The following is a 21,600-nucleotide window of genomic DNA, read 5'->3' on the forward strand; positions in this document are numbered from 1 at the left end:
AGAGAAACTTAAAAGACCATGTGATGTTTGTGTTCATGTGTTGATGTATTTTGGAGTTTGGGGTAGGACACATTGCTAATAGACTTCAGTTTATGTCACACACATGAACCATACTTGGTACTTTTGCTAGTCAGAGGCAGTCTTTTTGGAAACCTTTCGACCCTGCCATACCAATTGTATTAAATTCAGCAGGAACAGCATTGTTAATATTGTTTACACACACATATATAGTACCGATAGTCAACATTTGAAGTAGATCAAAACAGTTCATCAGAGTTGTCCTAAGGCAAAAATGCATTTTGGTTGTAGGACAACTTTGATGAAAGACTGATTTTTGAACTTTAACTAGTTTATGTGTGTGTGTGTGTGTGTGTGTGTGTACATACATTAGATTAAAATAAGATTCATATATGATTATATAAATGTGTCTCTTGCATAGATTATTCAAGTTTTCTGTGCAGTACTAGTGTTGTAAAGCATGTTATTCACCTTTAGAGTTTAGTGATAAATCATTTAATTATTAATCTAGTAATACTAGGACTGGAATAACAAATACAAATTTGTTCTGTGTGCTGGCTATCGGACACATAAACAGGTAATCTGTTTATTTTACATTTTCTCTGTTTGTATCTCTTTTCAGTCTCTTCTCAGTATTCGTGGATCTCTCTTCTCCCCAAGGAGGAACAGTCGCGCGAGTCTGTTCAGTTTTCGCGGTAGAGCGCGAGACTTTGGCTCAGAGAATGATTTTGCTGATGATGAGCACAGCACGTTTGAGGATAGCGACAGCCGCCGCGGATCGCTTTTCGTACCTCGTTGTGTTGAGAGACGAAGTTCCACTGTCAGTCACTGCAGCCTCGCTCCCAGAATTATGCTTCCAGCCAACGGGAAAATGCACTGCACAGTCGATTGCAATGGAGTGGTCTCCCTGGTGGGTGGGACGTCTGTGCCAACATCACCAATTGGACGTTTGTTACCTGAGGTAGAGTAATTGAAGTGCATAAGAAAATTAAATCTTGTTATGTTAACAGTAATATGCTCAATCCTCAAGATGCATTTTTTTCTTTCTAGGGCACGACCACTGAGTCTGAGGCACGCAAAAAACGTTCAGGATCACACCAGCCATCTGATTATCTGGATGAGACAGTAGCCAGAAAAAGAGCTCTCAGTGTGGCCAGCATTTTGACAAACACTATGGAAGGTCTGAGACACGCTGACCTTACACAAGCACACAAATGTGTTAAAATCACATAGAATAAAACCATTTTGACATTTTTCCATAATAGTTTCAGTCTGTTCTCTATGATTTCTAAGATAATAAAGAAAATCAAGTAATATTCTTTCATTTTTAGCCCCATTTCGATTTATAAATAAATTTTGCTTTTTTTTGACATAGTTTCTTTTATTTACTGATAAAAGTAAATTATCAGTAATTTGATCAATTGTGTCTTGAGTATTAAATGAGTGACATATATGTAAAAGGGTTTGTTTTAGATGCAGTCAGTATGTTCATATTATATATTCCATTGTAAATCTAATCATTTAAAAAGTACAATTTCCCTTTGATTAGCTATGAAAATGAAGATCGCCCTCACACACACTCACACTCATTTACTGACCTTTAAAAACTGACTTTAAGTCACATAGTGGCTGACACTGCTGACATTCCAGTGCAATTATTTCTGAATGCCTCGAATGCACTCAACTTAATTTTTTTTTTGCAGTGCAACCTTGACGTGAAAGCTATTTGAAAGCCATAGTTTTTAACATTTAATGGATCTAAACTGCAAATGGTTTCTGTTCATAGAGCTTGAGGAATCGCGGCAGAAGTGCCCTCCATGCTGGTACAAGTTTGCCAACAGCTTCCTGATCTGGGACTGCTGTCCAGCCTGGTTGAAGGTGAAGGAGATTATGAACATGGTGGTGATGGACCCGTTTGTAGACCTGGCCATAACCATCTGCATTGTTCTCAACACACTCTTCATGGCTATGGAGCACTACCCTATGACAGAAAGGTTCAACCATGTGCTGTCAGTTGGGAACCTGGTGAGCTCTCAATGACAGATTCCAATTATTATAATAGAGTATTTTTTGATTGATTTGGTTCATTTAAATCAACATAAAAACAGTACAACAAATACAAACCTACTGAATTACTTAATAGTAATTACACTACTAAGTTCAATCAAACTTTTATGATGCATTAAAATCTTTGTTTAAACATTGAGAATGCAGGTTTAACAGGGTGCTGGTTTGTTCCTGTTGCGCACTGTGCAGGTATTCACAGGGATCTTCACAGCAGAAATGTGTCTGAAGTTAATTGCTCTAGACCCATATTACTATTTCCAAGAAGGCTGGAATATCTTTGACGGCATCATCGTGAGCCTGAGTCTCATGGAACTGGGCCTGGCCAATGTTGAGGGACTTTCTGTGTTGCGGTCCTTTAGATTGGTGAGCAAATCTCTTCTCTTGTATAATGGGGATTCAAATGTTTAAGACCACTAGTGAAAATGCTTCTGTTTTGCTTTTTCCCAGTTTAATGCTGTTATTTTCATTATAAATTGTAATGAACAGAACAATTTGAGTACAATTCATGACAACAGCACTTGAGCTTAATGTACTCTATATGCTTGTGCAAGCTTTGGACTGCATGGCTGATGCCTTTTCAGAAACCCAAAAATTTTCATACATCAAAACATCTATTTTCCAACATTTCCTGTCTCATTCTCTCTCTTAGTTAAGAGTCTTTAAGCTGGCAAAGTCTTGGCCCACCCTGAACATGCTGATAAAGATCATTGGTAACTCAGTTGGTGCTTTGGGAAATCTAACCCTCGTCCTTGCCATCATCGTCTTCATCTTCGCTGTGGTGGGAATGCAGCTGTTTGGAAAGAGCTACCGTGAGTGTGTCTGCAAGATCTCAGCTGACTGTGTGTTGCCGCGGTGGCACATGGACGATTTCTTCCACTCCTTCCTGATTGTGTTCCGAGTGCTTTGCGGTGAATGGATCGAAACCATGTGGGACTGCATGGAAGTGGCGGGGCAGACAATGTGTCTCATCGTCTTCATGATGGTCATGGTCATTGGGAATCTGGTGGTAAGATCTATCATGCCACACATGCCAGACATCTGGAAGATAGGCTTTCCCTTCTACTTTCTTCCTGTCTTTCTTTTTATTCCTCTTATGTTCTTATTCTTCTGCAATTTTACACTTTCTGCACTGATAGATGGGATTCTGTCAATGGGATGTGCTACTGGATTAAAATATTTGTTGGTCCTGCAACAACATTCAAATAATGTAAACTGATCAGATTTTGAGTTTAAAGTAAGGGTAACGTTGAGTTTAAGGTAAGGTGTCCGTCTGATTTTTGGTATGTACTGTAATAGTTAAGGTTTGGGGAAAGGACTGTTTGTTTGACAGAATGTTGATCCAGAAACACTTTCCTACTTTGAAACTCCAGTCATTTGATGTACTTGTTTAGATAGTTTAGACACTTTAGATATTTCAGACACTTATGGAATAAATTAACAAATATCATTAGTGCACATGTAAATGTGCTGTTCTACAAGGACATCGGTAAGCAATAATATTTACTTTTGCATGATGCTGGATTTGTGCTCCTCAGCATTAAGCCCAAGACCATGTTGGAGCAAAATAGAACTGATTCACCTTCATTGACATTTCCTATTTTCCTCAAAAAAAAAAAAAGGCAATTGGAAATTATATTTTGCATAAGGGAAATTAAGCTTATTTTAGTACCATTAAGAAATTTTTTTTTTTTTTAAGTGCATTTTCCTTTTATTTTCTCATTACCATGTTGCCTGGTTTAGCTTAGGTTTTTTTGGTAGTCATTATTCCTAATGGTAAGTCTATATTTGTATTAATGTGATACAGTCTTTGTACTGTCATTAATAACATAAATGAATACATTTAAATAAAAAATAAATAAAACATTATTTAATTTTAGCACAGTAGTAAGAATCAGCCCTGAAATATTTTTTTTTCTTCTTCTTCTTCTTCTTCTTCTTCTTCTTCTTTTTTTTTTTTTTTGATGTACACAGTAAGATTTTTTGATGTTTTTGAAAGAAGTCACATGATCCTTCAGAAATCATTCTAATATGCTTATTTGATGCGCAAGTGACATTTCTTATTATCATCAATGTTCAAATAGATCAAATAGTAATATATATTTGAAATATGTTTTGATTTTGAAACCCCCTCGAAAATGAGTTGGTGCATTTAGCCTGAATCAAATCTGTGGCAAAATTGCCATTTGATCTCGCCGATTCTGAAAGTGTGTGTTGTTGTGTGGCAGGTTTTGAACCTGTTCCTGGCCTTGCTGTTGAGCTCTTTCAGTGCCGATAACCTGGCCGCCACGGATGATGACAGCGAAATGAACAACCTGCAGATCGCCGTGGGCAGAATACAGAAAGGTATCGCACTGGTCAAGTCCACTTTACGCCAGTTCCTCCAAAGTCTCTGCCTGGCCGTCTCTAAACCTCGTGCTCTAGACGAAGAGAAACCCCTTGACGACCTCCACAGCAACGGCAAGGAGAACTGCTTGTCCAATCATGCTCCGGTGGCCGTCGACCTCACTAAAGACTATCTGAAGGAGGGCTGTGTCTCCCCTGGTAATGGAGTGGAAGGTCATGTAAAGTATGGAATCGAGGAAGGCGACTACATGTCGTTCATACACAATCCCAGCCTCACTGTTACAGTACCGATTGCGGTGGGAGAGTCGGACTTTGAAAATCTGAATACGGAAGATTTCAGTAGTGACTCGTCTGACGTCGAGGGCAGTAAAGAGGTAAGCCGGATTTCTATGGCTAAACAGAAATTTTTACTGTTAATAGGTATGAAAGACAGTTCTGAATTTTTGTGCTTCAGTGTCGGAGAAAGTTGCTGTGATGCTATGCAAAAAAAAAAAACATTTTTAATGGTTTAATTTATTGTTTTAGGTTTGTTTGTAATTCATCAGGAGTCAATGTCTCTTTCCCTGTAGAGGACAAACAGTTGTGTTGAGTCATATTACCATTGCATCATTCTCTGCTCAGAGCTACAGCCCAATGTGTGTGTATGTGTGTGTGTGTTTTTACTGTTCCATGGGCTTCAGGGCAGCTTGACCCTGTTCATCTGCAGCTAGTTAAGACAAACCTCTGGGCACTGTAGCGGGTAGATTTATTGAGTATACTCATTATATCAGTACAATATTCTCGTAAACATGCATAGGCTTGCACACACACTACCTCTCACACACTCTAATGCGTATTATTTACGACCAACTGAGCAGGCATGGCATCATGCATCCAAGACTATGAATGAGGCTGTTGAGGAAATTGCTAAATTCAGCATCCTTGCCCAGGGTGAAACTGAGTATGCTTAACTGTGTGTGTTTGTGTGTGGCACATTTCCATGCTTTTCCAGCAGTACTGTCACTGTGCTTAATCTTTTCTCTCTCCCCTCTTCTAACTATTCCTATATCTGATTTAAGTGGTTCAGTGTTGAAGTTGCAGACGTTATTATCCATGTTATGTGAAGTGTGTATCTCCTCTCTGTGTGTGACCTGTTATTGCAGCGTTATGACAGACGAACCCCAGGTTTTCTCTGAGAGAGCCCTGTAAGAGACTCACCTTCCTCCTTACCCACACTAACCATGGAGACTGCCTTTGTCATCTAAATCAGACCAAACTCTCGTCTTTCTCTCATTTTATCTCTCTTTTTGTATCGGATTGCCCTTTTGTTTTTCGTTTCTCAATGCCTGTGCCCTTCCCTCCTTCTCAAACAACCCTATTTTGCACTGAAGAGAGACAGCTGTTAGCCGTTTTGTTTTGGTTTGTTGTTTTCTACATGACTTTGTGTTTCTGTTGTTCTTTGCAGTACCTTCAGTCATATGGAATGAGCAAGATCATCATTTTACATCAGTAGCCCATTGAACATCTTTCTGTTACATTAGCTTGTATGTTCTTTTTTTTTGTACAGGCTATCAGTGAGCATTTAGGGCTAAATTACCTGAAAACAGCAAGAGGTTGTGTGTGTGTGTATGTGTGTGTGTGGGGGGGGGGGGATGTGTGGGTGTGTGGGTGTGAGGAAAGGTGAGCTTTGAAAAACAGGAAACTTTAAATGTTGCAGTCAATTAAGAATTAGTCCATCTCTAAATGACCCATATTAGAAAGAAATAGTTTTATGATAAACAACTGCTTTTGAGTTGCGATCACTTCTTTTTTTTTAATGCTATACTCATATTTTTGCATTTACAAATCTGCAAATATTCAGTCAGTATATTGCACTGTGAACTGCTGCAATAGTGGGAATCTGTCTTCATAGTAGTTGGCCATAAGAAGGCATTTCTCAATCTGCTGAGGTGTGTAATTGCTGCAGTAATTGCATTTGTGTCACTTGTTTGTGCATATGCAATCAAGAGGTTCTGCTCTGGCTGGAACCGAGCCAACTGTTAATTTAGAAAGATATTTCATGACTTTACAACTTCTGTGCCTCATGCCAACTCATTTCTCTGCCAACAAGATATGTTCTTAATCAGATTTGAAAATATGAGCTGGAAGTTAGGGAGTAGCAGAGAACAGGGGATTAGGAAGCCAATCAAAATGTTTCAACCTTTAGACTTTAATCCATCCATTAGACTTGCTTTAGATCTAACATCAAAAATTATTTCAGATTAATGAGAGGCTTATTTAAAGCTTAGAGACTCTCCAGTGAATCCATTCGGTCTGGGTCAGGGCAGCTCATTCAGGTTTGCTCAGCCTCTTATATTCCTACTGTGATTAAAATGTTAAAGACATTCTGGAAGATTCTGAAATTGCACACAGCATGCTTACATCATTCCCCCGCGCCGCATTAGCTGGGTGCCACGGCAACCAGCGCTCCAGCTCAGTTTTAGACAGCATCCTCCTCTGTGTGTTTTTTAGCTTCTAACTGACCGTTTTATCAATTCAGCGGCAGCAAAACCATCAGAAGGGTCGGTAGCTTTAAGAAATACACTGTGGTCAGGAAACGAGTTCTTGCCCAGTACTTTAGATCTACAATAACATCAGACAATGTAATTAGAGTCTTGCATCAACTAATTTATTTATGCGAGAAGCTTTTATATGCTTCTGTTTTGCACAATAGCCTTTAACCACTGATGTACCAGCGTCTCAAGGGTTAGAAAATGATGCCATCCAATAGAAAAGCTCATAGGCGAGTTTATATGTTTTCCAAATAGCTTGCTATTTCCATGTCAAGATCCAGTTTTCCCCAATCAAAGCTAATGAAATGCTGTCTCAGACTTAGCGTGTGGCTCTGGTGTTAGTTAATGCTAATGCGGCTCCCCTCCTCTTCAAACTGACTGGCGGACCGAAGCTTGACCACTGCTTAACGGAATGGACTTCCAGCCTGTGTTATCATGTCAATCAAGGGATTGCACTCAATGGGGTGGGGTCATGTGATAATCTGAATCATGCCAATCCAAATGTATTGGGATTATCCAATAGAAACATTTTGTTTCTGGAAGGGGTGGGGAAAGGTAAGGGGTTGACATTTGCACTGGACATGAAAATACTCAAAGCACTCGACATCTGATGACAAGATCACAAGCTTGGATGAGAAATAATGCACCTTGAGAAACAAAAAAACATGCATGAGGAAGGAATGAAGGCACATCAAATGTACCCACAGCTGACTGTGAGATTATATGGCGAAGCCAGAGACGCTTGTTTTCACGCCTGGCTGCTAATTAGAAAATCAATTCAATGAGTCAAATCAATCTCTAAATCCACGGGCTTGTAGGTACTTTTGAATGATCTGAAACTGCATGAGACTAAGAATAAATGCTACAAAAAGCAATCTGGACAAGATAGTGTGCGACGGTCAAGCCTAATTTTGTGCCTGTGTATGTGTGTGTCTGCTTTTTTGCGTTTGGTTGTGTGTCTGCATGGATGCCTGGGTAGAAGCTGAATGTTGAGGCCGTTCACAGTTCCTCAGAAGGGAGCACAGTGGATATCCGACCCCCTGGAGAAGGGGCGGAGTCTGTGGAGCTGGAGCCGGAAGAGTCCCTGGACCCAGAGGCCTGCTTCACAGAAGGTGTGTGTGTTTACCTGACATTACCTATGCTAGGGGGCCAAATGTCCCCACAAGGGATAGTAATCTTATGATAGTAATACCAGTAAATTCTGACCTTGTGGGGACATTTTTTGGTCCCCACGAGGAAAACAGCATATAAATCAATCATGTAAAAATGCAGAGTTTTGTGTAAGGGTTAGGGTTAGGGTAAGGAGATAGAAATACATTACATCTATGAATTGTCCCCATAAATCATGGAAACCAGTGTGTGTGTGCATTTGAGTACAGACAGGAATTCAAAAAGTATCGTAATTAGCTTGATAATCTACATTCCTGGGTTTATTCACCAGTGCATGTTATTTCAAACATGATAACTTGCTCCACCTTTGAAATTATTTTTCTCGAGCTAACAGTGGGCTGTGCCAGATACTGGTTAATGTTAACCTACAACCAGTATTGGTTAATGTTAATCATTAGCCTAAAAGCTATTTAGATGTTATTGTAGTCTATTGTTGTAGGGAATACAGCCTTTCTAAATTATTGCCCACAGTTAACACTCCAATTCCATGCCAGTTAATGATAATTAGGGAAAACAGCAATTATAGCAGGAGATTTGAGCATTACTGTTGTCATGTCAAGATGGTCTAATGGGTGAATTGAGGTCAATAAGGCACTAATGCACTACAATTGGCTGAAAACTCTTCTTGAATCCATTGTGGGTATGGAATTGCCATTTATTAGGATCAATTTCTAATTAGTCCCAGCTAATTTTTCCTGTTTTCACCCTCACATACATTGTTACAGAAGCTAAATGAGTTCTGAATACTGCTTTGAACTTTAAGGGCAGCACAGATTGGAAAACCATATTTAATAGATGTTGTTCTGAAAAAGATTCAAATGTACTACAGTATGTAAAGACTAATATACTCAGAAACTAATATACTTATTTGAAATAAGTTGGCTGTGTTTTAAATAAGAAATTCGATATTTTATCCATCAAAATGCATTAAATTGATCCGAAGTTACAGTAAGGATTGTTACAAAAATGCCTGTTCAAAATAAATGCTGTTACTTGCACAATATTAAACAATATTAAAAGTCTTAAAGGGTACATTAAGTACTGTAACAAAACAGCCTGTTTAAAGGTCAAAGATATGGATCTAAATGAAAGAATGAAGCATGAAAGAACTGCTTCAGCAAAACCTAGTTTAACCCCTTTATGTCATATACTGTATAGTCCCAAAGCAAGACTTTTAGTATTGACTTTTTAGGACATTTTAGGAGTGTTGACTTTTTCACTGAGCTTAGTTGTTCTGCTGTCCACTAACAATGTTACTTTTCTCTGCGTCTTTTGCACAGGCTGTGTGATTAGGTTTCAGTGCTGTAAGGTCGATGTGGAGACGGGAAAAGGGAAGAGTTGGTGGATTCTCAGGAAAACCTGCTTCATTATTGTAGAGCACAACTGGTTTGAGTCCTTTATCATCTTTATGATATTACTCAGCAGTGGAGCATTGGTGAGCACCCACACACAAACACAATATATTCACCCACTCGGTCATTGTTTTATTAGACAAACTACAAGTAAATTTGTTGATGTGTATGTGTGTTCAGGCTTTTGAGGACATTTACATCGAGCAACGTAAGACGATAAAGACAGTGTTGGAATACGCAGATAAAGTCTTCACATACGTCTTTATTTTGGAGATGCTTCTGAAGTGGGTTGCTTATGGCTTCGTCAAATACTTCACCAACGCCTGGTGTTGGCTTGACTTCCTGATTGTTGATGTATGTATGGACCTCATATACTGCTTTGCATCTTTACAGTGTGTGTGTAAGTGGAAATGTGTATTCTCTGGGTTTAAACACAGTCCCTTCATGATTGGCTGCATGTTTTTATTTTACAGGTGTCATTAGTGAGTCTGGTAGCAAATGCTCTTGGTTACTCTGAACTAACAGCCATTAAGTCTCTGAGAACACTGCGTGCTCTTAGACCTTTGAGAGCATTGTCGCGCTTTGAGGGAATGAGGGTAAGACACACGCACACACAAACACATGAACACACACGTGGTGTGATTTAACCAAGTAGGACATGTTCCTGGATTTCTAACCTTGTTTCTAACCAAACCTTAACATTTCAGAGTAACAACTGGCTGGTAAGGTTAGTGATGCAACAATTCACATTACAGTTATGCTTCAGTGGTTGCAAATGTAATTGGTAAAAATGAAAATTTGCCCAAGATTTACTCACTCAGGGGCAATCCAAGATGTAGATTTGTTTGTTTTTTCTTTGGAACTGATTTGGAGAAATGTAGCATCAAATCACATACTCACCAATGGATACCCTGCAGTGAATGGGTGCCATTAGAATGAGAGTCCGAAAAGCTGATAAAAACATCACAATAGTCCACAAATAATTCACATGACTCCAGTCCATCAATTAAGTGTTATTTAGTGTCAATTTTGTGAAGCAAAAAGGCTGCTTATCTGTTTATTGAATCTGTTTGCAATAAACAGATGCATCATTAACACATTTTTAACTTCAAACCATTCCTTCCAACTAAAATACTAGTCTAGTCTCTAGTGAAAAAGTCATCTCATCTGATTCAAGAGAAGAATATGCATAGATCGAGCACCATTTACAAGTAAAAACAGTTCTAAACAAATATTTCTGGTGATTTTGATGTCAGAGAACAAAAGGGTATGAACTTTTTCATTGGAGAAAGCGTTATTTTTGATTATTGATATATTGTGCAAAAGCAAGGTTTAAGCTTTAAATGACTTGATGGATTTGTTTACTACAAACATGCAGCTTTTCACTTCACAAGATGTTAATTGATGGACTGGAGATGTGTGGATTTGTAGATTGTGATGTTTTTATCATCTGTTTGGACTCATTCTGACGGCACCCATGTACTTCAGAAGGTCCGTTGATGAGCAAGTTATGTAATGCTAAATTTCTGATCACATCTACGTCTTAGATGTCCTGGGGGTGAATCCATTTTAAACAATTTTTTTTATTTTTGGATGAACTATTTCTTTAACATCAGCCCTAACCTTAAAATCTGATCAGTTCACCCCAGTGCTGTCCCAGGACCAAGGAAGTTGATCCTAGAACATGTCCTTATTGAGAAAAACAGCACACTCTCACACAAAAATACTGTTTAATTTTTTAAATGTTGGGAAGCTGTAGTCCCTTTGCATGGTGTTGGTGAATATTAATGAGAACATCCTAATCACATGAATAAATGAATATTGTATGTAGACTGTTGTATTTTTAGACCTTTCTCTGTAGTGTGCATGCCTCTCTGCTTGTGCTGTGCTGAGAGCTCTGATCTATTCTGATGATTCTGTGGTGGGTTTTGTGGTGTTTGTGACTTGACCTTACATTTCTTTCTCTGTTATGTGTCTCTTTTCATTTGCAGTAAACAAATGTTGTGACGTCATCATATCTCCACAAGGTTTTTTTTTTCTGTTTTAATTTTTTTTTTCACATTTTGGTAGCTCAAAGATATGTGTGATACATCCCAGCAAGATGTTTGTATGTTTAAGTCCTATTTTCCATTAACAAAATTACAGTCGGTTTATAATTAAAGATATTCAGCTATTAAATATAGAGTATAATAGGTAGATTGAGACATTATCCATTATTCAAATAGGCCTGCTCTGTTTTTTTTTTTAGCTAATCAGTCTTAATTTAGGATAGAACTGACTTAGTTTGCTATTCTTAAAACCCTATAACCTTTTGAAAATCATCTTGTCATTTTCTAGAATTGCATTATCTTAAATCTATGGAAAGGATTTAGTATTTACCAGCAAGTAAACCATCCACTTTAGAAGCTCAGGAAGTTCATTGCAGTTTCGCAGCTCTTGTGTCCATAGCAAGAGTGTGAAGTGAATTAATATGAATGTATCTGTGTGTGACATGTATTTCTTTTCTTCTAGGTTGTAGTAAATGCCCTGCTGGGAGCCATCCCTTCCATCATGAATGTGCTACTAGTGTGTTTGATCTTCTGGCTGATCTTCAGTATCATGGGGGTGAACCTTTTTGCGGGGAAATACTACCATTGTGTCAATATCACCAACGATGAGATGTTTCCCATCAGTGTGGTCAATAACAGGTCAGATTGCTTTGCCCTGATTGCGAACAATGACTCGGCGCGCTGGAAAAATGTGAAGATTAATTTCGATAATGTGGGAGCTGGATACCTGGCACTACTGCAAGTGGTGAGTGAATGCATAGCCCGACTATGATTTACGTTTTGCTTAGTAAGAGGTTTTCTATTTTTTAGCATATTCACAGGATATATTATTGAAATTGATTTTGTTCTTTTTCACAAGGCCACATTTAAAGGATGGATGGACATCATGTATGCAGCTGTGGATTCTCGTGATGTAAGTGTTTCTCTTCGGTGCAGTTAACAGAGGTTTTTTAACCATTCAGACTGCATTGTTACATTCAAACCACCTTTGACTCTTTTCCATAATTACCTATTACTGTCTGCTTGTACTATTGTATTTTTTTAATTTATGACTACACAATTTAAAACTATTAGACTGTCAACCTCATTCGAGGAGATCCATAAATGTAAAAAAATATTTAAACTAATGTAAAAAAATATTTAAACTGAGGATCATTGTATTTAGGTTATTTAGATTGATATTTGTTGTGGTTTACTTTAACTGAAAATACACATTATGTATATTTGTTCATTGGGCTTTTCAACATTTACTATTTTTAAAAAGAATTTATAACTTTCATATTACAATTATTAATTCAATATATTAATGATCTGATTAATATATATAAATACTATGCATAATTATATGACTTAATGAACATTATAGTTGTATATTTTAAATATTTATAGATACACAAAAATACAATTTACTGTATACTTGTTTTGAAGTAAACAAATTAATAATGAATAACTGTGATTTAATAATTGAACTTAAATGAAAGGTAAATAATTTTAAAATAATTGGGATATATATATATATATATATATATATATATATATATATATTAAAACATCTTTTTTACAATACATAGACAATTGTGAGCAGTTTTTTTATGTTTAAGCAGGAGTATGCTTATGACGAGTAAGTTGTGGTGCATATTAGTAATGCAAATGTGTAATAACACACAATATTTTTTTGTACCCGCAGTTGGAGCAGCAGCCTGACTATGAATCAAACCTTTACATGTACCTGTACTTTGTCATCTTCATTATCTTCGGCTCCTTCTTTACTCTTAACCTCTTCATTGGTGTCATCATCGATAACTTCAATCAGCAGAAGAAAAAGATAAGTATTTAAACTGAGGAAGGTGAATTTAGTGATAAGGAATATTGTGCATATTACAGTGTGCAGTCTCAATCAACCACTGTGTGTTTGTTCAGTTTGCTTTCGAAGAGATGCAATGTGATATGTACACAGTCTGTGTCTTTGTTTAGAGAGCACACAATATTAATTCTTTGAACTGGTTTTGTTTGTAAAGCGCACACAGTGGTAATGTATTGAGAGATAAATAGGACCTGGTTTGGACTGAACTGTCATTATATTTGTGTTGTGACATAACGAAACCGTGGTTGTAACCAGCTTTCTGCATTTGCTCTTTACCTAGGAGGTCAGGATATCTTCATGACAGAAGAACAAAAGAAATATTACAATGCCATGAAGAAACTGGGATCTAAGAAGCCTCAGAAACCAATTCCCAGGCCTGCGGTATGACACACAGCTTATGCCTCCTAACTGCTAAGAACTTCCATTATATTAAATACAAAATGTTTCAATAATGCCAGTTACTCTGTACTTCACTTTAGAACGTGTTTCAAGGCCTCATCTTTGACTTCATCACCAAACAAGCCTTTGACATTGTGATTATGATCCTGATCTGCTTGAACATGGTGACCATGATGGTGGAAACCGACGATCAGACAAAGGATATGGACAATATTCTGTACTGGATAAACCTGGTTTTCATCATCCTCTTCACTGGAGAATGTGTGCTCAAGATGATCTCCCTGCGGCACTACTACTTCACCGTTGGCTGGAATGTGTTTGACTTTGTAGTGGTGATTCTCTCAATTGTTGGTAAGAAAGTCTTGGAGGTTCTACAGACTATTACTAGCATTAAACTATAATAACATTTTGAAGATTTAAGCAAGAAACATATTTTAGAAACATTTCATACGTGTTTCTTCTTGACAGAAAAGGTGCGATCACATTTAATGTTGTTATATGAATTGTCACTGACAAAATCCAGTAATTTCTGTTGGAATCTGTGCGATCTGCAAGTTTTCCCCATTCAGATTTTGCAATGGATTTAATTTGGTCAAACAGATCCGCTGTGTTAAACAACAGAAAGCTGCATGGTTTGAAAGTGACTTCTCTTCGAGCTGCACTTCAAACATTGCTTCACTATTCACAATAAACAATGTAATTTTTGTCCACATAATTTCACTAGTGTAAACGCACCTTAATTGATCTAAAATCCAAATCGTCCAAAGGAGACAGTTTAGGCTAATGTCTTCTTGTAATGTTGGGAATGCTGTACTATATTTGAGCATGCTTTGGCCATCATCTTAAGGTTAAGTTCACCCAAAAGTGAGAATTACCCCCATGATTTAATCACACTCAAGCCATCCTAGGTGTATATGACTTTCTTCTTTCTGACGAATACAATCAGAATTATATATATATATATATATATATATATATATATATATATATATATATATATATATATATATATATATAGGCTTCAAAGCCCAAAAAAATTTATCCATCTATCATAAAAATTGATCCACACAGCTCCAGAGGGTTAATAATGTCCTTCTAAAGTGAAGGGATGCAAAAGAAAAATATCCTTATTTAAAAATGTATAAACTTAACTCTAGCTTCTGCTAACTACTGTATCTTTTGCACAATTATGAGAAATTCATGAATATTCGGTAAGAATATTTTTTGTTTACAACAAAGGATAGCCAGTTTCCTCGTGGCTTATATCGAAATACTCAATTTTTCTTGTGGTGTATTTCTAATTTATGACTAGTGTTTTCATTTTGCTCTCTCTTCTGCACTTCTGTATTTGTCACTTCCACGTTTGCATCCTATGTCATCCCCTGGACACCATCCTCACGTGAACATGGGTATGACAGTTAGCAGAAGCAACTGTAGAGATTTACAGCTTATAACATTTTAAATAAGGATATTTATCTTAAACCACCACATTGGTGCACTTGAGGAGGACTTTATTAATATCCCCCACCCCACCCCCCCGGAGCTTTGTGGAGTGCTTTTTATGATTTATGGATGCAGTTTTTGATTATTCAATGGCAGCGAATAGGGCTTCAGATTTTAAAGCCCTGTTCACTACCATTATACAGCTTGGAAGAGTAAGGACATTTTTGATATAACTACCAATTGTATTTGTCTGAAAGACGAAAGTCATACACCTAGGGTGGCTTGAGGTTGAGTAAATCATGGGGTAATTTTCATTTTAGGGTGAACTATTCTTTTAAGCTCAAATAGTATGGAAAATACATTTATTCCTGAGATCACTTACTCAACTTTTGTTTTTTTGTCAGGCATGTTCCTCTCTGATATGATTGAGAAATATTTTGTATCGCCAACGTTATTCCGAGTCATCCGACTTGCCAGAATCGGCCGTATTCTTCGTCTCATCAAAGGAGCCAAAGGCATTCGTACACTCCTGTTTGCCTTGATGATGTCACTTCCTGCCTTGTTCAATATTGGCCTCCTCCTGTTCCTGGTCATGTTTATCTATGCCATCTTCGGAATGTCCAACTTTGCCTACGTGAAGCACGAGGCGGGGATCGATGACATGTTTAACTTTGAGACATTCGGGAACTCGATGCTTTGCTTGTTCCAGATTACAACTTCAGCTGGATGGGACGGCCTCCTGGCACCCATACTGAACAAGCAAGATCCGGATTGCGACAGCGAATTGGAGCACCCAGGCAGTATGTACCGCGGCGACTGCGGAAACCCCTCGGTCGGCATCTTCTTCTTTGTAAGCTACATTATCATCTGCTTCCTGATTGTGGTGAACATGTACATCGCCGTGATCTTGGAGAACTTCAGCGTAGCCACAGAGGAGAGCGCTGAACCACTGAGCGAGGACGACTTTGAAATGTTCTATGAAGTCTGGGAGCGATTCGATCCTGACGCCACGCAGTTTGTGGAGTACGAGAAGCTTTCTGAATTTGCCGATGCTTTGGATCCTCCGTTACGTATCCCCAAGCCAAACAAGATCCAGCTCATAGCCATGGACCTGCCCATGGTCAGTGGAGACCGCATCCACTGCCTGGATATCCTGTTCGCCTTTACCCTGAGGGTACTGGGAGAGGAGGGCGAGATGGATGCCCTGAGGGGACAAATGGAGGATCGTTTCATGGCCTCCAATCCCTCCAAAGTCTCCTACGAGCCAATCACGACAACTCTCCGCAGGAAACAGGAGGAGATGTCGGCCATCGTCATCCAGAGGGCCTTCCGACGGTACCGTATAAGGCAAACGGTAAAGAAGGCCTCCGAAGCCTACCGACAGCAGCTGCAAGATGGGAGTGGGTGCATCCCGGAGAAAGAGGTGCTCGTCATTGAAAAGTTTCAAGAGAACTCTGCATCGGAAAAAACGGATATGACTCCTTCCTCTGCCTCTCCGCCGTCTTATAACAGTGTGGCCAAGTCAGAGAAAGACAAATACGAAAAGGAGAGGAGGGAAAAGGAGTACAAAGCAAAAGATGCAAGAGACAGAAAAAAATGAACGAGGGACTGAAACAGAGACTGTTCTTTTTAACTGAGACACTGTTTACAGAGCGGAGCGTGTGCACTGGGGTGCAATTCACCTCAACCGGTTTTGGAACTAATGCCAAACTGAGTATGTGTGAGGCGGAGTGTGTGTATGTGCGTGTGTCTAAACGAGCTAGCCTTAGGGTGCATTTATGGTGTTGACGGAAAGCGTTGATTCAAGGACAGTGCCAGTGTCGACACGACGAACACACGCACACACACACACACACTTGAGTATGCCTGTTGAATCCCTAAAGACGTTGGTGTGAAACAAAATGGCAAGTACAGAGTGGTGTGTGAGTTCGTCTTTTAGTTTTGAGTGTTGTTACACAATCCCGAAGACTGAAAGCAACTAATGTTATAATCATCAGTAGCTAGTGCTAACACTACCGCTGGTGTCTTTCTTATTGAATGGCGTATTATAAACCTGCACATTTTTGTTAGCTCATTTTTTTATTCATGTTGAACTTTTCTACTCATGGGTTTGATTGTCTGAACTACTTCATTTAAGGGCACGTCTGTGAAGGGGGCTGGGAAATGTCGATCATACCCAGTAGTGAATATCTGAACAGGACCTCATTTACTTTAGCGTTAGCATATACCGAACAAACCACACACACAGACACACACACACACACACACACACACACCGGTAGATTCTAAGTGCTACAAAATCAACTGCTCAGTAAGCTGAGAGCAGAATGCTACTGTACTAATCAGGACTTTCACACATAGAATGTTATTATTTCTGGATGAAGATGCATGTCTGCACCGCCTTACTGAACACAAACACAAAAAAATTGATTAACTGAACCATTTGACATCTTCCACTGTTGATAGCAGAATGAGCCAACATTTTTACTCAAACCCATTGATGAATGTTCTGGGTTCAATGTATGTTCAATTGACACAATTTTTGTGTTTCTACAGGTATAAGGCACTTATAAACGAAGTTAAACAGGCCATCCAATTAATCATTAAAATGAACACTGTTTACAGCCACGTGTATAGTAGAACCACAAAACTTTAACATTATATGATGTATTATAGATTATACATGTTAACATCAGAAGAATAGTGTGATATAATCACTTATCTAATCTTGTCTTTTATTTTTCAACTCTGTTTTCATGAAAATGCCAATAACCTTGCACAATATCTGCACGAAGAGACCAAGAAGAGAGATGATGTGATTTCCTTGGGTATTGTACCACATGAATAGATTTTTTATTTATGTATATCTTAAAGGGGCCACATCCTATATTTTGAATGTTTTTTTTCTTCAAGTAGATAAAGTTCTTCTTATGTTTATTATATCAACAGACAAAAAAAAAAGCGGTCTGATCAGAAGTTGCTGTCTGTGTCTGTGCCTGGCACAAGGTGCATAACAACACGGTTCTGGAATGGGAACAACCACAGTAATAATATTAAAAAAATAGTGCAAATATGTCAATTTAGGCAACTTTTAATTTCACAGCTTATTATTTTTGTTTCTTTTACAGACAATTAAATGTAAGCGTTTTATCAAAAAATATAAGCTGTACATCTTGGCCTGTAAACCCTCCAGATGCTGGCACAGTTTACTTAGTTTTTTAAGTGCCTCATTCAAACCTTTATTTTAGCTTATTTAAGGTACAAATTGCAGTAATTTCCAGTGGAATATTATGCAACAAAAGCTGTTCGTTGAACCCTAAACATTCTAAACCACATATGAGGCACATATGAGAGAGAGAGATGTCCACCGCTCTGTGAAACTACTATAATGATAACAGACTTCTGGAAGCCTGAATGTACACTCACTGGTGCACGTGATAGGAAACGGCAGTGTAACACTACTGATTGTCTCTGTACCAGACAGCCACATGTCTCACCTCTTTTTATTTAAAAAAAAAAAAAAAAAAAACATGCATATATATATATATAAATATATATCTTCCGAATCATTCCGTGCATAGGTGCAGGTCAACCTGTCAGTGGATCTCTACTGAAAAACTATTTTCCTCATTTTGAAGTTCGATGTCTGTTGCCGAGTAAAAGCAACACCCTGAGTTCGGCTTAATAATGCGATTATGACATGAGCTCTTCTGTTGATCTAGTGGTGGTGATTTTGTATGTATATAATGGCACGCTGTATCTCACCTCTGTACTCAACTCTGTAGAGGAGCACTTTTACACGCCACTTAAACTGTCATTTGGATGCATGTGTGAGCGGTGCGAATGTGAAAGAGAAAAAGAATATGAGAGCTTATTTATGTGAGCGAGATCTATATGTGTGTGTTTTGACTGTATGTACTGGGGCCACCATCGATGTGCTTTATTCTCATTCTCTTTATTGTTTATATTGTAAATAGTAGTTTCAAGCTCATGTATTTTTTTTATTTTTTTATTTTTTATTAATTTATTTTGTTTATATTTCTTTTTGCACAGTGCTACATGTGAAGGCCAGGTCCTGGTTTAAATGTACATAAAAATTTATGAAGCAATCAGTGGTCGTCATATTTCATTCGTAGTGTGGTAGTAAACTGCATGCACTATAGTAACTACTACATGGTGACATTATTTAAAAGCCAAAAGAATAAAGATCATATTTTTTGTACCAAAAGTTATGCTTATTATATTCATTATGAAACACATCGCAGATAATTTCGAGAGAGAATCGCAACAGAGAAATGCATACTTTTTTTTTTTTTTTTGGTGTTGTTGGGTTACTTGAAAATGTTCATGATTTGCAATCGTGCGCTACCTTTTGTTTTGGATGTGCAATATGAATTGATTTCCTCTGAAGCGGAGCAGAGTTTGCAGACATTCACTGTAGTTTTCCAAAATAAAGCACATTTTGGGAAGCCAGTAACTGAAAAGCCTAAGACGTTTATTTTGGAAATGTTTTTTGTCAGATATGCAGCATTTGTCTTCGGTCTGTGTTGGTATAGTTGTGCCATTCAATAATTAATGAATAACAAATATAACAAATAGCTATCAGTCAATATAACCTTCATCTTTTGAACATTTATGCCTCTGGATATCACAAACAGATCTCTGCTGGAAAAAGGAAAAGAAAAGTGGAAGGAGGTGTAAGAGAGAGGTAAGGGCCGCTCAAACAGGAGCTGGCCTAAATTTAGTCTGGTCGGTAAGATGAACAGCTGCAATCATCCTTCTAGTACTGCTGCTAGACTCTCGTTTCAACAGACCCAAGACTGTGTGTGTGTGTGTGTGTGTGCATGAGAAACACTCTGTAATCAGGAGTGACCCTGCTGGAGTGCTTTTCTTCCTGTTGCCTGGCAACCTGACATCATGGTACACCCCTCAGTGATTGATCACACAGCTTCTACCCATAGTGCTTTGGGGTTTTCATCAGGCTTTCCCCAACCAACACCCCTTGTTTTCAACATCTCTCATCCCCTCTCTCCCACACTCATTCATTCATGCTTTCTGTTTAGTCAAAGAGAGAGACAGGCCTGCGTTTGTCCCTGTGGGATTCCCTTTTGAGAGGAGCCGTTTTTTCTTACTGTCTTTGTGGCGAGGTCTGGTGCGGGAGATAAGCTTAAATGTTTATGCATGAACAGATAAGGTGAAGGCGTCAACATATTTTTTGTCTAAAACAAATTATTCAGGAAAAGCCGCAAAATAAAATATTATACTATCACATATGCGAAGATTACAATCTCGACCAATTCAAACTGAAAAAAAAGGTGGGGCTGGTGAGTGATGCTGGTACCAGAGCCATGTCAATAAAGTCTCATTCTGAATAGTTCATGGCGCCCTCCTGCGGTTAAACGAGGGGTCCACGTGTTATATGATGGACGTTTGTCCTTCACTTGTTCACCAGCATCGGGCGTCACACCACATGACCAGGAACAGAGATTTTAATTATTTCTTCTTAAAGGAACCATCGCCTACAATTTCACCATGGCGTGTTTACTAAAACGACTAATAGAATTCTGTTTCTTGTCTTTTCCAGCAAATAGTCAGTCTGATGAGTTACAGTAGCCTATTTGAGTTGCACCACTCTAATATATATATATATATATATATATATATACAGAAAACATGGGTTGCAAACAAAATATAGTTTACTGCTAAGCATTATTCTTTTTTTATTGTTCAATATAGTCTAAAAGGTTGAAAACTGGTGGACCATATTAAAATTTTTGTCAGGATTTATGTGTTTAAAACACATGTTCTTGGTATGTAATTATATGTTAGATGATGTGTAGCATCTTTAATATTATATTGTTTTACACCTAAAGCTTTAAATAATTTACAAAACAAGCGATGGTATTCTACATACATTTGTACAATTTTAGCTTTTATGTGCATAACAATTCAAATAAGTCTGTATATTAGAACCTGAATCACTGTATAATATAACGGTAATGTTATGGTGCACATTACAAAATGGCAATATGACTGTCATGTAATATGACACTTTAGATTAGGGAATATATTCACAGAAATTTCCCTCAGTTAACTCCTAATTTGCTGCTTATTGATAGCAAGAGTGCTTAGGTTTAGGTACTGGGTTGGGTTAATGGATCTAGAATATTGTCATGCAGCATAAGGTATCTATAAATACTAATAATCAGCCAATATGCTAGTAATATGTATGCTAGTGAATAGAGTTCCTAATCTAAAGTGTAACCAATCTTTACTGTGTGTTTACATGTGTTTCTGAGTGTGCATGGCTCTTTAAAAACTGTGAGTAACTGCTTCTGAATGTAACCAGCTCACTTTTTCCAATA

The 21,600-nt window shown here is 38.0% G+C and overlaps 1 protein-coding gene across 3 annotated transcripts in view; it reads left to right on the top strand.

The window, feature by feature from the left end:
• LOC127959967 (sodium channel protein type 2 subunit alpha-like) overlaps window positions 1-19,708 on the top strand; it is a 36,515-nt gene extending 16,807 nt beyond the window's left edge. For all 3 annotated transcript variants that reach the window (XM_052559474.1, XM_052559473.1, XM_052559472.1), the window contains exons 12-27: window positions 641-979; window positions 1,069-1,198; window positions 1,805-2,043; window positions 2,275-2,448; window positions 2,735-3,091; window positions 4,311-4,802; window positions 7,939-8,071; window positions 9,410-9,564; window positions 9,662-9,835; window positions 9,955-10,077; window positions 11,993-12,274; window positions 12,389-12,442; window positions 13,217-13,358; window positions 13,674-13,774; window positions 13,873-14,143; window positions 15,640-19,708. In XM_052559474.1, coding sequence (XP_052415434.1) covers window positions 641-979; window positions 1,069-1,198; window positions 1,805-2,043; window positions 2,275-2,448; window positions 2,735-3,091; window positions 4,311-4,802; window positions 7,939-8,071; window positions 9,410-9,564; window positions 9,662-9,835; window positions 9,955-10,077; window positions 11,993-12,274; window positions 12,389-12,442; window positions 13,217-13,358; window positions 13,674-13,774; window positions 13,873-14,143; window positions 15,640-16,835 — 4,362 coding nt within the window. In that variant the 3' untranslated portion in view covers window positions 16,836-19,708. The remainder of the gene's footprint in view (window positions 1-640; window positions 980-1,068; window positions 1,199-1,804; window positions 2,044-2,274; window positions 2,449-2,734; window positions 3,092-4,310; window positions 4,803-7,938; window positions 8,072-9,409; window positions 9,565-9,661; window positions 9,836-9,954; window positions 10,078-11,992; window positions 12,275-12,388; window positions 12,443-13,216; window positions 13,359-13,673; window positions 13,775-13,872; window positions 14,144-15,639) is intronic.
• Window positions 19,709-21,600: the final 1,892 nt, after the last annotated feature.

This window comes from Carassius gibelio, chromosome B6 (genome assembly GCF_023724105.1).
Source record: "Carassius gibelio isolate Cgi1373 ecotype wild population from Czech Republic chromosome B6, carGib1.2-hapl.c, whole genome shotgun sequence".
NCBI classification, from domain to species: Eukaryota; Metazoa; Chordata; class Actinopteri; order Cypriniformes; family Cyprinidae; genus Carassius; species Carassius gibelio.